We start from the raw sequence: 15,618 nt of genomic DNA on the forward strand, positions 1-15,618 counted from the left end.
AAAGCTATGATTAAAGTGGCAGAAGAGGGGGCTCGGCGTGAGGAGAACCAGGGGAGGGATTAATCGTCGTCTGTTGATTCCTCGTCTTCTGATACAACGATCGCAGTATTGGCGCCACGGTGTACTTCAGCCTTCTCAGCGTTGTCTTCCCCGTCGCTGTCTGCACCGGTGATGTACTTGAGGGTTTCGTTACGAATCTTCCCCCACTTCTTCTTGGTCAATTGCTTAGTGGATTTGACGTGGTGTTCGACACGAGGTCCCCAGAGGCCGCGAACGAAATTTCGGACATCGGATTTTGCGGGTGGTACACCATCCTTCCAGAGAGTCAGAGCGCGCTCAAGCTGGACACCAGGTGGCAGGGATGGGGTGACTGGTGAGCGTGGTCCAACAGAGGCAAGACACAACTGGAACATACCGCGGTTGCTGCAAACGCCATTGCTCCAACAGGATGTCCATAGAAATCGTCCGTTTTGTCGAGAATATGTTCGTGGTATGCGTAGATTTGAAGAAGAAGAGGCGAACGATAGCTCCCGGACTGAACAGCAGTTAGCAATGAGAACCTGGGAGAGACACTACCGACGTCACCTGGGCATCTGGGTCCTTGAAGACATAGACATTGTTGGTGAGTTGATCCCGGATCCATTTGACTCGAGCTTCTTTCGTTTGCAGGGTCGGTTCTTCACGAAGATAGTCGCCGAGTTTCGTTAATGCGCGCCTCCCAAAGGTACTACGCCATGTGCGAACTGCAGTGGTTGCCTGGCAGCGGTGGCGACCCTGTTAGAAAATGATACAATTGGGAAAGGAATACGCACCACAGAAAACACCGCTTTATTCGTCGAACTCTTGGGGAATTGCTCGTCCCATGCCTCCTGCACAACCTCTTGGAATCCTGGAAGGCTGGCAACACCGAAGATGTCCTCTTCGCTACCACCCCAGCTGAGGACTGAGGGGACAACCTTGTCGGTCCACAGCTTGAGTCCACCAAGCTGATCTTCGCCTTCAAAAGGTAGGTCCTCACTCGAGTACCCTTTCTTTGCCTTCTTGTCGACATCGGGGCCCTTGCGTGATCCTTGGATGGTGTTGTCCTTGGACGAGGTGTCGACGGGAGTGATTGAAATGCCCATCTGCCAAATACCAAAATTAGTAGGTGTGTTGGAGGGCAGTAGGATAGTGCAGTTTACCTCGAGAGTTCCTTTCTTTTGTTTAAGACTGACCGCTTTTGGGTTTCGAGCAGCCGGAGTGGACAGTGGGATTTCATCGCGGATGCCGGCGGTTCCTTCATCAGAGCTACAGTCCTCTTTATCGGAGGGCTTGGGGAGAGGCTTGTTCTTGGGTGGATTGTTGATTGCTGTGGAGGCGGGAATTAACTTGGCCGACTTCTCCCACCCTTTCTTCAGACCTTCTTTGGTGGGTTTCTTCGCAGGGCTGTGTACAGTAATGGTAAGTCCTATCACTGGTTCCATCGCGTGAACAACAACACACTATTTCCCATGGCCATGCCGTGACGTGGACATCTCTTCTTGCTCTCCCCCATCACTGCCCTTGTCGATTGGTACCTTCAGAGCTGGCTTTGGGTTGTAGTGCGCATGAGACTTGAGCTTGCGCTGGCCGTCAACTTCAGCGCGGAGGGCACCTTTCATTTTCTGTGACGACTCTCACAAGTGAGTGACATGGTCAACCTCATAACACGGTAACTCAAACTCACCTTCTCTCTCAGCTTCTTGCGCAGAGCAAGGAACTTGGCTTTATACCCCTCGTCATCGTCGTCGTCGTCGTCGTCGTCAGGCTCGTCAAAGCTGTTCTCTTCCGATTCTGAATAGCAACTGCCATTCTCTGAAGCATCGACGTCCATCGGGTTCAATGGGTTGAGATTGGCACCATCAGAATCGGTCGAAAAGTCGGACTCTGGAGGTGGGATGGCTGTCTCATTATTGTCGGCAGCGTCGGCGCAATCGTCGTCGTGATCCTTTTGGTTGGTTGGGGCTGCGAGCGAGAGGTAAGTCTCCATGGCTGATAGATGAGGGTGTTCGGCATTTAATAAGGCTTCTTTTTCTTTGCGACGTATCTTGTCCTCTACAGCAGCGACTGCCTTCACTGCCATTGCCCTCTGCGCATTGCGGTCTTCAATGTCGTCTTCAAGCTGTTGCAGCTGCTGCTGCTGCTTCTCCAAGGCAAGTCGGCGTTTCTTTGCTGTCTTATCGTCGTTCTGATCTTTTTTCAACCGTTTGTTGACCTTGGTGCTGGGCGCTGGGGTATCGATGGAGTGTGCTGTACGTCCATGGCGCTTGGAACCATCCGGGAGGACAACGCTGGGGTCGAGATTGTGTTTTTTGGCCTTCGACATCGGCGCTGTGGCAGGGAAGTAGTGGGAAGATTGCCAAAAGACCTGGAAGTCAGGACAGAGGAAGGATGGTGTCGGAGTAGAGGCAAAAATGTTACCCGCCGGGATATTTCGGATTTGTTTGGTGATGTGTCATTACCTGCTACTCTACCGCTCTTTCTGTTTTTTTGTGATCCCTTCAATTGAACCCATTGTCCTGCGCCAACTTGGTCTGTCCTCTTGTTGTCCATGGCTCGAAACCGGAAGACCAGCGCAATCAAGAAACTTCCCTGCCCCTTTCCGAGATGCAAGGAGCGTTTCAAAACCGACTATGGCCGAACCAACCACGTCCGGGCCAAGCATGCCAGTCTCGCAGGGCACCAAATGCCAGCAGCACCATCGCCAGCAGCATCTCGTCGGAGTTGCAGTCCTGTCAGTTCTGAAGGTGGACTGTCTCCGAACGGGTGGGACAACCATGGCCACGAACATATTCCACAATCCTCACCGTCTCCGCCCCCGCCTCAGGCTCCCCGCCCAAAGTTAAAACGAAAACGCATTCCATTTCTTCAAGGTACGGGCTGCATTTCTGGCTACTGTTCATTTCCCATGAGACTCAACTCCTTGCAAGGAATTCCATGTAGCATCAATGGCGATCCTCTGCCTTCCGACACTCCACCTCCGCCACGCTATACACCTGACAGCACCGATTGGACCCCCTTCGACGGAGAACTGCAATTCAACTTAACTGACTTCCTTTATCGACGTGTCGAGATGTCTCAAGCCAATATCAACACCCTTCTCGAGATGTGGGCATTGTCCCTGATGCAGCACGGCAGCACAGGGCCATTTGATTCATACCAACACATCTACGACACTATCGACATGATCAACGATGGCAACGCACCTTGGAAATGCTTCAAGGCCAATGTTAATGAAGACCTTGGGGACGATGCTCCAGCCTGGAAGAACCAAGAGTATGAGGTGTGGTATCGGGATCCCGACACGGTTTTGACAAACCTGTTGGACAACCCTGACTTCGATGGAGAGTTCGACACTGCGGCTTATGTTGAATTTGATGAGAAGGGTCAACGGCGATGGAGTGATTTTATGTCTGCTAATTTTGCATGGAAACAATCGGTATGTCTTCCTCTTCCCATTAACCCGTTTTGAGGCTTACAACATGATCATTAAAGGAAAAGATATACCGTGACAATCCAGCGACGGAAGGCGCCATGTATGTTCCCCTGATACTAGGCAGTGACAAGACAACCGTATCTGTTGCAACCGGCAATATCGAATATCATCCACTCTATCTGTCAATCGGGAATATTCATAACTCGGTGCGCCGAGCACACCGACATGCCGTTGTTCCTATTGCCTTCCTTGCTATCCCAAAAAGTATGTATTCATTCAGATGATGATCATAACACACCAATACTCAGTCTTGTCTAGGTGACCGTAAATACGACAACGACCCTGACTTCCGGCGCTTCAAACGTCAGCTATACCATTCGTCAATTTCAGCAATATTCCAAAGTATCAAGGACGCAATGACCACACCCGTTATCCGTCGGTGCCCAGATGGCCACTACCGCAGGGTCATCTACGATTTTGGCTCATTCATCGCGGACTACCCAGAGCAAGTTATGCTCGCGGGTATTTGCCAAGGGTGGTGTCCACGGTTCGTCGATCACAAGATAATTGTGGTGCATCGCTGATGAGAGTTGTCGTAGATGTACGGTCCTCCCGGCAAATATGGAAGGAGTTGGTGGTCCAAGAACGAACGAGCTAATTGACGCCATCCTCGAAAATGGATTCAGTCATCAAGAGATCTGGGACAACTATGGATTTGACTCCACAGTCGTCGTAAGCCCTTTTTTGAAATTAACACGCTAGAATTTCTCAATCTAATCCGTTTCACAGCCGTTCACCCGGGACTTCCCTCGCGCTTGCATTTACGAGATTCTTACCTCGGATTTGTTGCACCAGGTGATAAAAGGGACATTCAAAGACCATCTCGTTACCTGGGTGGAGGACTACTTGTACCTAGCGCACGAGAAGGCAGAAGCTGACGCCATCATGGACGAGATCGACCGACGTCTGGCAGCTGTCCCATCCTTCAGTGGGTTACGAAGATTCAAGCAGGGGCGACGATTCAAACAGTGGACTGGGGATGACTCAAAAGCACTGATGAAGGTGAGTAGTTGCCACTGTCCTCAATGGTCATGTAGCTTATACAATCAATAGATCTACCTTCCTGCAATCAACGGACTCGTACCCAGCGACATCGTCAAGTGCATCTCGGCGTTTATGGACTTCTGTTTCCTCGTACGACGGAACGACTTTGACCCACAAGCCCTTGCAAAGATCCAAGAATCACTAGCTGCCTTCCACAAGCACCGCGAATTTTTCCGCAAGGCCGGCGTGCGTGCGGATGGCTTCTCCTTGCCACGCCAACACTCGCTTGTTCACTATCGCGACCACATCATCAACTTTGGTGCACCCAACGGACTATGCTCTTCGATTACCGAATCTCGCCACATCACTGCTGTCAAGCGACCTTGGAGACGGTCTAGCAGGTTTGAAGCGCTAGGACAGATGCTCCTCACCAACCAACGGCTCGACAAGCTGGCTGCGATACGAGCTTCTTTTATTGCCCGAGAGATGATTCCGCCCGATCGCCTTCCACCCCAACCGACAATCACAAAAGCGACAAACACAGACTGGGAGGACGACGACTTGGATGAACCTGATGAGGGTGTAGTGGATGGGGAAGATGTGTTGGCTGATGTTAACCTAGGGAGGACTCGAGGTGCGTGGCTATAATTATCACAGTGCAACTCTTTGCTAACTGCCTCTTGTTAGAGGGTCGCTTTTTCTCGGCTGATGAGGTGGCGGCGGAACTTGATTTGCCGGCCTTTCCTCAACTTCTCCGGAACTTCCTCCACGATCTCACCCACCCTCAAGACAGTAATGACAGTGACGACCAGTCGGACTGGGAAGACAACGACATCTTGGACTCAATACCATCAATCACAACCTTTCGTTCAGCAATCGCGACCTTCTACGCCCCGAGTGACATCAGTGGGATCCGAGGGATGAAACGAGAGTGGATCCGATGCACTGAATCATGGCGGAACTCGGGTCCTCGTCATGACACCGTTTTTGTCGTCCAGAATGAGGAGAAACCAGGGTTCCGTGGGCTCGCCGTCGTTCGAGTAAAGAAATTTATTTCATTCACCTTCGAGGGCACCACTTACCCATGTGCGGTTGTTGAATGGTTCAAGAAGGTTGGACGCGCACCAGACAAGGATACTGGGCTTTGGGTAGTTGAGCCTGACAGCTCTATTAATGGTAGAGATCGTGATGTTACTATCATTCACATCGATTCTATTCTCCGTTCGGCCCACTTAATTCCTCGCTTTGGCCCAGAGCCTATCATGTCAACAGGATTCAAACACATATGGACTCTCGATGCATTCAATAGCTACTTTGTAAACAAGTTTATAGATCATCATGCTCATGAAATAGCATTTTAATTACCCTCGCCCTGCAGAGAAGAAGAAAATCGTGGGAACCTTTGATTGTCCCCAGCGTCGCTCGCGGCGCTTGAGAGATTTTTTCCTTCTCTTTCACTTCCAGTCTCTAGATTCGCAACACTCTGGAGCAAGGACCATCGAAATATATGACAACTACACCAGAGAGCTCACCTATCCATGTTCCTCCACGTCGTTGCCATCTCGATCCATCCAACCCAGTGACACCAACAAAACCTCCCAGCATCTTCGATCCCGACGGCCCAACCCCCGAACCAATCAAATTCCCTCCCCTACGGTGCAAGCATCAAGTTATGAGAAGCAACGAGCAGGACATGCCAAGGATTAAGCGGGACTTCGAGGAAGCAGTCAACGCTGAGATCGTTCCGAGTTCTGATACTGAAGAAGGTCGAAAAACAACATGGCAGATTATGGGTTTCATTCACTGACTAACAACTACAGAGTCTCAGCCTGCAGTCTATCAGGCGAAGCCATCCAAAATACCTCGCCTGTCCGATCTCGAGCAAGATGCACGCGATCTTCAGGAAGATATCAAAGAGAAAATCAATGCTCTGACGGATGTCAAGTGTCAACAGACCAAATCGGAGATCGCTTTACTGCAGGCCAAGCTTATTCTCGTTCGTAGCCAGATGTCATTGCTTAACAACTGGGTATCTTTGCTGGAGGACACATTGAAAGAAAACCGAATTCCATTCCCTCCTTATCCACTGCCAAAAACTTGAAGATTGGTACGGTAGTATTGATTGATTAAGTCTATTAATTGTAGTGTACAGTGCTCCGAGTTTATATCAGTTGTATGGTACAGGAACTAACGTGGCATTCATTTATTTTGGCTACATCTATGCTCTAATGTATCTAGTTTCATGAACTTCACACGGCTGAGCTTAGAGCGCGGCGGACGTCGAGTAAAAGTGTCTTTAGTGGCGGAGGAAGGGATTGTGGGAGCCGTGGGAGACGCGGGCTCAAACTCCGCCACGCGCATCACGGTTTACACGGGTTCCACAAGCGCCCACGCGCTGGGCCTTTTGCTGATGTAGGCGGTGTAAGGACGAGCGATCCGAGCACAGCGTCACGATGAGATTTCTGAGCTCGCTTGGAAGCCATGGCATGTTTCCCATCCTTACGAGACGGGGTTAAGTCTATGAGAGGTTTATGAAGATGTGCCGAAGACTGGGACATACCTTGACTTCAAATGCGTTAGGCTTTGAGCGAAGGTGTGGAGTGCAAAGGGGTGAAGATTTGTTTGAGGGTTGTTCCCGGACGTACGTAGTGTGGGTGATACTGTGTAGGTGAAAGGCGGTTGCCGGAAAGCACGGTGAATTAATCAGGGCTGTTTGCACTGCGGCTACTGGTTAGTCACCCACTGCCCACTGTGACCCAGGTGAGGGGACGGGAAAGGCTACGAGAATATAACAGGCCCACCGACAGTCAAAAGGAAGTCGACAGCCCTGATTGATTGTACCATGCACAGAGACTTCGGTACCCAGGGGGAACTGGATCTACTGTGTGTCTGTATGTTCCCGTCCTCCGCCTACCCATCGCGGTGGATTACGTTTGCAATGTCCTTCTGGACGCGTGCGTATCAGTTGCCATAGAATCGTGCTCGGTAGTCAAACGAAATAACCTCCCTCTGATCTATCTCATATCTGCAGAGGATTCAGGCGCTCGCAGACGAGAAGAACTCCCACCCTCTCGACCGAGAACTTGGTAGAGAAATAGACGCCCAAACAATTCCCACGATCCGGCCTTCCAAAAGTCCTTGCTGTGCACATCGGGGAGTTACTCGTGTGTTATTCAATCTATGATTCCCGTATCCAGAAGAGCAAGGTATTCTGGAGTCTGGACCATTCCTCCTCGCAACAAGGCATACAAATTGAGTGCTAATGGGCGCTGATGGAGTGATGGTAATCCCATGATGGATTGGACATTTGTACTTACGTGCAGTCAAACTTAGTGGAGTTTACGGCGCCCATCTTGACGCGCTCTCAATATGTGTGCAGCGTGCTGGATGTACTTTTCATGTCGATTACGGGTCAATAGACACCAGCGTCTCTCGAGAAAGGGGGACCAAAAGCAGTTTGTATGATTGAATCCTTGCTCAAATGGCTTCTGAATCGACCTTGAAAGAAACACGTTTTACGCGTCGTAAGTCGAAATCAAAGCTTGGCTGTTTCATCCCCCCGAGATAGGCGCCACAACAGTCCAAGCCCAGCCCGGCCGATGCGAGCCATGGTTGAATGTTGGTTCCATGGCAGATCTTTGTTGCAAACGAAGGTGGGTTTAATTTCGGCCACCCTCATGGAAACTGAGCCGAGCCTCTTAGTACCAGAACATCACGCAACACTGATCTTAGAACGTCTAAGATCAACAGGGCGTCCCTAAGTGCGATAGGACGGCGGAAGGTCTAGATTCTGGCATGTGGGAGTTACATGAATGGACAGAAGCGCACGATCTAGTCTAATTCATTCAGGTCAAAATCACGACTGCAAGGGAAGAAAATGTCAGTTCTTCCATGAGGAAGTATGCAACGCTAAATCACTCACACTTCGTAGTCGTCGAACAGCTCCCTCGCTCCGAACTCATCAGCGAGCTCTCTCACTTCTACATCATCGAAGAACCCTCTCGCATCCAGAGTTTCGAAGATATCCCTGACATCCATATTCTCAAAGTCCCTTTCATAGAGGTCGAAATCACCAAGATCGCGCTTCCTCTTCTTGAAGATGCTTCCAAGCATGCCGACTCCCTTGCTATCGGACAGGGCACATTAGTCCAAAAGGCAGGATGTACAGGAGATAAGGACTCACGCAATGAGGCCGAACAAGGGGTCACGTTCATAGAGCTCGATCTCAGCAAGGTCCCGAGCATCCATATCCTCGAATTGGAGCTCTCGTTCGTAAAGGTCGAATGCGTCACCGAGGTCACGCTTCCTCTTCTTGAAGAGGCCGCCGAGTAGGCTGGCACCCTTGCTGTAGTTATAGACGGGTTGTTAGAGATACGACAGATAATGAAAGGTATTGGCGACGTACGCGATGAGACCGAACAGGGGATCACGTTCGTACAGTTCAATTGCCTCCAGCTCTCGTGCGGTCAGGTCCATGGTGCGGAGCCTAGTGGGAGTCACACCTCGAAGGCATGGGGCAGCCATAACCGAGGGGGCGACAGACGCGACGAGCGCAGAGGTGACAGCGACGGTGGAAATCTTGACCATTATGAAAGAGCGTGAAAGGGGTGAGGATAGGAGAGGTGGTAGTGAAGATTAATTGATTAGAATACAGACTCGACCGGCGAGTTCTGTAGGGATTCTGTAGATGGAAGAGGGGGGAGCCCAGCTGAGGATTTCCGAACGACTCTCCTGGGGTTTATAAGGACTCGTTGGACTTTGATCGATTCCATATTCGGATTTGTTACATATCCGCGTGCACAGGAACTTTGATCGTTCGCCGTTGACCATGCAGCGTGATCCCAACGCGGCTGGCGTTATCCGAGGGTTTTCGCTGTCGACTGTATGTAGTCCACCACGACAACTATACGTCACTACCTGATCATGATGTAGGCGAGTGTCGTCGGGGTACGAGAGGGCGTGGCAGCTGCGAACAACAGTCCCTCGCACCTGCTCCATAGTCCAGCTCGAGCCCAGCATCCGATATTTCCGAGCCGGGCGACGTTCAGTTTTGTGGGCGCCCTTCCCAGCGGTTCCTTGTGACGGATGTAGATGACGTTAGAGTTCCCCTGAATTGAATTTTCAAACCAGTGCTCTTCGGTCTTTCCGGTGGTGGGTTTCACGCGATCGCGAATTGGCATCCTCCGTTGGTCATTCTGCTCCTGGAATCACTGCTTGAAGGAGTCTCGTACAGGGAGAATGATATCGTTATGATATTTCTGAAATGTTGTTTCGTCGAAGATGGTTGCGACGACAGACTACTCGAGAGTGCATACCGGAGCACAAGCAACCTACATAGATTGAGAGATCTGAGAAGAGTTGGCTTTCTGATATTCTTAGTCTGACTCACCATGCTCGATCTACTGCAAGTCTACAACCCGTCGTCAAGGTGCATGTTGTGCACCTCGAATCGGAACGGATTCTCTGTCTATGGGAGGCCGCGCCTGTGCCGTCCCAATTCGCTCGGAGATTCATCAGTTCGTGATGGAAGATCAAATGAGTCCTGCCAGGAGCCCGCTCGCCTCGTGATCCCAAACCACCACCTGTCCAACCAAACAAGTTCCAAGAATCGCCTTCCTTGAACATCTTCTCGACACTGGGAACCTCTGTTACATCTTTGGATCGACCCCTACCTTCCGACAATGGCCGTTCATTCCCAGCGAGAGCATGCGTATTGGTTCTTTCACGACGCTGGCATGAATTTACCAGACATTGGCTCGCCTGCGAGGCCCAACCGCCTATTTAGTATTGCTGATCTGTCTCGCCTCTCAGTCAACTTCTCCCCGCAAAATACAGCGCAGTGCGTAGGCTACAACATAAACGACTGTCTCGACTTCAAAGGTCGTTTCTCGTACGGCGGTCGGCGGATTAGGGAATCGTAAGGGCTAGCTCTCCTGTTCGAATTCCTGATCTATGGGAGTCCTTTCGTCGAGATGACGTCGGCGCGGGTGTACTGTCGACAACTGAACCTCCCATGCCCATCCATCTGGGGGTCTAGGCCAGAATTATCCTCCTTCTACTACTAGTCTGGCACGGTGGTTAACAAAGTTACTTGTCTTACTTGATAAGTTAACTTACGCACATACAAGTAACATACAAGTTAACTTATGCACCCCATTCCAAATGGCGGCTGACGCTTTGCTCGAGCCTCACGCCCCGCACGTGCGCGTGATGCGGCATGGCGCCCCTGTCCAACTCTAATTTTTTGTGGTCGCCATCATTCCTTGCCTTTCGTTGCTTTTCCTTCAGCATTCATCTTACACAGAACGCCGAAACTCGAAACCAGCCTTTTGGAGTGAAGGCTTGATCCGGAAATGGGATGCTCTATCGGAAAACAGTGGCTAGCGACGTGGTCAATGTCTGTGCACTGGTTTGAGCTTGTGACGAACGGATAATCGGACGGAATCCGATGTCCTGTTAGTAGGGACTCGGCAAACGCGATCCAATTCTTTCATCATCCTACTCGAGAAGTCATAGGACAATAGATACAGGGAAAGGTAAGCAAAGCAACAGAGACGTTAACCCTTTACTGATCATCATATCTGAAGCAGCTGGGATATGCTTCAGTGTCCATGACATCTCGGAGAGGAATAGGATCTGCGACAGTCTCGAAAGGCAGGATCCAATCCAAGGTAACCTGGACATCAGTCTCTGGTACGACGGAGATGGGCCCCGAAATCTCATAAAGTCGGTTCTGACGATCGGCGTTCTGCCACTTCGTCCAGATGCGATCGAGGTTGGCGTGATGAAGGTAGAAAATGGGATCTGAATCAAAGTAAACGGGCGTCAATTACGTAGCTGACCTGGAGATAAACCTAGGCGCACGTACCGGCTGGAGCCCCGTACCCATTCATCATGGTACCACCAACGATAGCGTGTCCAGCCCAGTGGATTCCAGCAGCCTCTTCGAGCGGAGCAGCCTGAAGCTCAATGAAGTTACGGAAGTCCTCGAAGGTTGGTTGGGCGAGTGTAGCCGCGAGAGATGTGCTATTGACGTTGTTCCTAACGCCTTCGAAGATACCTCGAACGATGCACATTCCAGTGGGAGACTCCTCGTCGGGAAGTGGACCGAACCTGACTTTGAAGTCCTTGAAGGGTCCCGATTGGAGACAGCCTTCAGGTGCTTTAGGACCGGTGGGGAATCCAGGAAGCGGTGGAAAGGGTGTGTCCATGGGAGGGAGAGGGTCTGCCGTACCGAAGACGCCGTCACCACCAAATCCGAGAACCGTATCGAAGACGGGGGAGTTTACGAAACTGAATATAAGGTTAAGTTCTCAGTATCAGTATCAAGATGGGAAAGTTCAAATGACGTACGGTTCAGGTGCGTCCGCATCTCGCGTCCAGTCCCAGTAACTGGTAGGCGGGCGTCAGTGAAGGGACAAGACATGACATGTGGACCACCTTACGGTGTTGGGCCTCTGTATCCACATTCGTCACGCAGGGCGTTGGTATAGAGGGTCACGAAATGACGGTGCCATGGCAAGAATTGTCCCTAGGTTCAATTTATCCATTGAACTATGTTGGGCCGCGTAATGAAGGACGAAACTTACGACGGCGTGAACGTTCAAGTTGAGGTCGAAGTGGGCAGCGACGAACTGGTCGAATCTCGTCTTCATAGCCAGACGTCCCGGACCCGCATTCGATGGCTTCTTCGCCAAGCACTTTACAGCTCGAATGTAGTCTCGACGCTGATGGATCGAGAGGGTCCGCCTGTTAGAGGGTTGGAACATTCAAGTCGGTGAGTCTAGGGCTTCAGAGTAGAACGACGGCACTGACCATTCTTTACGGACGTCAATGGACTTGCATTTCTTTTGACTCCAGGGACGCCCTGGGGCTGGCGTTGAAGCGACGCCTAGAAAACCGTTCAAAACGATCGCAAAGACAACGAAGAGCTGAGCGAAAGGAGCCATCTCTGCAAAGGACTGTCCCTATCGATTTGTGCCTCACTTTCAAACTATTTATGTCTTTAAATGGAACGTAACTCCCGATGTCGCCGCGCGCTGGTGTCTACTGTGGGGTTGTTACAACTTCCTTGAGAACGTGGTGAGCTTCTTAGAGACAATTAAGTACACGCGGTGAGAAGGTTACAAAATCAAAAGTCTACGTTATTCTCCCATGTAACCGGGGTGTTTGTGTCCGGAATCTATCGTCGTCCACAGAAGTTCTCCTTGACTAGGGTCAGATATGTGCCTGGTCTTGCGTCTGGAACATTTCGGTATGGGATAAGGACATCTCTTGCAGGAAAAGTTCAAAAGGTACAGACCATTGTAGTCATCCATCGCCACCATCACCCTCGATTGAACTTTGAAAGGGAAGCTGATATGCATGTCTTTGTATGCGCCAGATCTATACGAGATCTCTACCATGCCGACTGGATGTACACAGAACTGATTGCTCCCTGATAACCTATGGTACTGGGTCTAGAACGTCGGTGCAACACAGGACGTCCGTAAGGATGTATACAGTCTGCCCTCTAGGCCTGCTTGATGTTTCCATCCTGTACGAAACTGAGATATACAATGCCCCGAGTGTATCACTCGCTCCTCGTAGCGCCCAACAGAGAAAGCCGGATGACTGGCCGGGTGATGGTCGGAATGCCGAATGATGCCTGTGATCGGCGACTTAACGGAGAGTAAGCGGACGAAATGGAAAGGCTTGGCGCGCCCACACCCGATGCTCTCCGATACGGGCTTCCCTTTTCACCATGTTTCTGCTTCTCATTTACTTACCGTCGTCTCATTTCCTCTGCACCCCGGTTCAAGTTCCCTGATTCCTGAGTACATGTTAATCCATGGTATCGCCGAAGTGACCAAACTGTCGACTAAAAATGCCCGTACTTCCCCGACACATTTGAATCCTCATCTCAACCGCCAGTGTCATCCAACTTGGGCTTTACCGGTCTCCCCGCCCTCAGAACGTCGGTCTAAAATTGGTCGACAAAGCTCAAAGCTATGCTACAGCTCAGTCAATAAATATATAAATATCCTTCTAGGACAGCGGCAAATTGTTACGAGTCGGAGAATAGACAGACAGCTCTGTCAGATCAAGGAAGACTGACCGTCGTTAATAAAGGAAAGGGAAACTGTCCAAGGCGATCAGAACGGCTCATAGACATCCCTCGAACGTTCCAACAGAATAGGTTCCTCCAGGCCAAACTCTCGGCTTTCCAACGAGCTAGAAAGGTAAGTGAGCATGACCAATCCTCCGCATCAAGCTCATACAATGACTGACCTCTCGGTGTCGAGACCAGGTTCGCGTGAATAGACTTCCTCGTCGCTGTAGTCCCGCTGCAGGAGGTTGGAATCGAAATCACCCACAAAATCTCGCTTGCGCTTCCCGACTGCCTTCAACGCGGTACCGGCTACTTTCTTTAGAAGGTTTTTCGCACGAGAGGACTTCTTGAAGGCAGACCCCAGTTTCTTCACCGTAGAACCAGCCTTCTTCGCCGTCTTCCTGGACGATTGACACAGCGTTGACCCGCGAACGACCGGCGCCTGATGGCCTTGGACGAGTATTTCCTCCAGGGCGAGGCGCAACTGCACCTCGCCGAGGCTTTTGACCACCGGATTTGGGCTTGCCAGGTTGTCGTCTGGATGGGCGAGTCGGTTGACCCGGTCGAGTGCCACCTCCACCTGCTGGGTGAGGCGTACGCGGAGTTCCTCCAACGCCAGGACGAGTGTTTCCATTTCCCTTCCGATGAGGGGAAGCCCCATTGTGACCAGGCTTCCGACCACCACCGGGGGGTTTGGCGGGGCGAGGTGACCTTCCTCGAGCTGGCCTACCACCACTGTTGGGTGGTTTGGCTGGTGGAGGTGGTTTGGCTGGCGCAGGTGGTTGAGCTGGCGCAGGTGGTTTAGGTGGTGGAGGTGGTTTGGCTGGTGCAGGTTTGGCTGGGGCCGGTGGTTTGGCTGCCGGTGGTTTCCTTTTACCGGTTTTTGATTGGACGTTCTTGGGACGAACACGTCTACCACTACCAGGAGGGGCGCCGTTCCAAGGCGTCATGGGTGGACCGTACACCACTGGAGGGGGATGGTACACAGGCGCCGGTGGGTAGGTACTAAATGCCGTCAACGTCCAAATTCCCGGTCAACAGTAAATTACACCACACTGAAGACTCACTAGGGCATCGGGTAGTATTGGCGTTCCAAAACGCTGTCATCGTCGAGCGCGGGTTGGGAGATAGTAGAAGGAATGAACGAGGCAAGGATAAGGGATGCGTAAGCGATTGACGAAGGTTTGGATAACATCTTCACGCACAAATACGTGAAGATGTAGATGTTAACGAATGAGAATGGTATGGTGTTATAACTTTCGAGAGCGGTCTGCGATGTCATTCTTATACCTCCCCCTGGTCCCATAATTAGATCTGTGAGCTCCGTATACTCGGTGGAACTTGAACAGGATTTTTTGGGCGCAACTTCGGATGGTGATTGATCTATGTTCATACCTTCACCGCCCAGATAATGAAAGGGTGTGATGTTAATTCTAGGGGTACTTGATGATTCTCCAAAAGTATCAGCGTGATGCCCGATCGATGTCGATCCACTCGGCAAGTCAATCGAAAGGAATTGCGAGGCTTCAACGTTCAATGCGGCCTACGTTCAATGCGGCCTAAGTCTTTGTGGATCAAAACACGAGAAAATAAGTCTGTGAAGGCCCAAGGTACATGGTAGAGCAACCTCGAAAGGTTGTCAAGTTCTCTTCTTGCAAATTCGGCAGTGGAGTCACCCAGAAGGACTGGGCGGCGAAAGGGTGTGGAATCAGCGCAACTATCATCATATTAATCCACCGCATCTACATCGATTGACTGAGGCGATACCCGTCGAGCCCGTCTCAGTGCTACACGGTGTTCTCCTGACAGTTATGTGAACTTTGAACGGGTATTGCGGAGTGCGGATACGGCTGCAACCCATGTATCTACCCGCGCTTTCATGCATCTGACATCTTTCCATGGCGAGCGAGTATTCTAGCTCTGAGTGAACGATGTGCGGGTATTGTGGCGTGATGCTCCACATACCCACCTCGTGCTTTGAAATGGCATCTATCTTCCTGGCAACACCGTGACAGACACCTGAATCCAC

At 51.0% G+C, this 15,618-nt stretch overlaps 5 protein-coding genes across 5 annotated transcripts; 1 reads left to right on the forward strand and 4 right to left on the reverse strand.

Moving 5' to 3' along the window:
* Positions 1-59: 59 nt before the first annotated feature.
* Positions 60-2,344, reverse strand: CC1G_02754 (hypothetical protein; the record flags this gene model as incomplete). Its single annotated transcript, XM_001828121.1, has 7 exons — positions 60-341; positions 416-535; positions 586-756; positions 813-1,124; positions 1,182-1,425; positions 1,483-1,643; positions 1,706-2,344. The coding sequence occupies 7 exons, from the start codon at positions 2,342-2,344 to the stop codon at positions 60-62; spliced, it is 1,929 nt and encodes a 642-aa protein (XP_001828173.1).
* A 225-nt stretch (positions 2,345-2,569) lies between these two features.
* On the forward strand, positions 2,570-6,599 carry CC1G_02755 (hypothetical protein; the record flags this gene model as incomplete). The annotated part of the gene is made up of 10 exons (XM_001828122.2): positions 2,570-2,891; positions 2,949-3,457; positions 3,514-3,718; positions 3,773-4,001; positions 4,054-4,186; positions 4,244-4,516; positions 4,568-5,132; positions 5,186-5,814; positions 5,970-6,264; positions 6,319-6,599. The coding sequence occupies 10 exons, from the start codon at positions 2,570-2,572 to the stop codon at positions 6,597-6,599; spliced, it is 3,441 nt and encodes a 1,146-aa protein (XP_001828174.2).
* A 1,673-nt stretch (positions 6,600-8,272) lies between these two features.
* Positions 8,273-9,096, reverse strand: CC1G_02757 (hypothetical protein). Its single transcript, XM_001828124.2, has 4 exons — positions 8,904-9,096; positions 8,682-8,843; positions 8,421-8,624; positions 8,273-8,360 (listed from the first exon to the last, which is right to left on the reverse strand). The coding sequence occupies exons 1-4, from the start codon at positions 9,083-9,085 to the stop codon at positions 8,330-8,332; spliced, it is 579 nt and encodes a 192-aa protein (XP_001828176.1). The 5' UTR covers positions 9,086-9,096; the 3' UTR covers positions 8,273-8,329.
* Positions 9,097-11,063: 1,967 nt separating this feature from the next.
* Positions 11,064-12,816, reverse strand: CC1G_02758 (tyrosinase central domain-containing protein; the record flags this gene model as incomplete). The annotated part of the gene is made up of 7 exons (XM_001828125.2): positions 11,064-11,302; positions 11,367-11,791; positions 11,852-11,890; positions 11,944-12,029; positions 12,088-12,247; positions 12,314-12,389; positions 12,801-12,816. 7 exons carry the CDS (start codon positions 12,814-12,816, stop codon positions 11,064-11,066), a joined length of 1,041 nt encoding a protein of 346 aa, XP_001828177.2.
* An 816-nt stretch (positions 12,817-13,632) lies between these two features.
* CC1G_02759 (hypothetical protein) lies at positions 13,633-14,871 on the reverse strand (the record flags this gene model as incomplete). Its single annotated transcript, XM_001828126.2, has 4 exons — positions 13,633-13,711; positions 13,769-14,126; positions 14,188-14,594; positions 14,657-14,871. The coding sequence occupies 4 exons, from the start codon at positions 14,869-14,871 to the stop codon at positions 13,633-13,635; spliced, it is 1,059 nt and encodes a 352-aa protein (XP_001828178.2).
* Between the last annotated feature and the right edge of the window lie 747 nt (positions 14,872-15,618).

Source organism: Coprinopsis cinerea (genome assembly GCF_000182895.1).
Source record: "Coprinopsis cinerea okayama7#130 chromosome 1 map unlocalized cont3.1, whole genome shotgun sequence".
NCBI classification, from domain to species: domain Eukaryota; kingdom Fungi; phylum Basidiomycota; class Agaricomycetes; order Agaricales; family Psathyrellaceae; genus Coprinopsis; species Coprinopsis cinerea.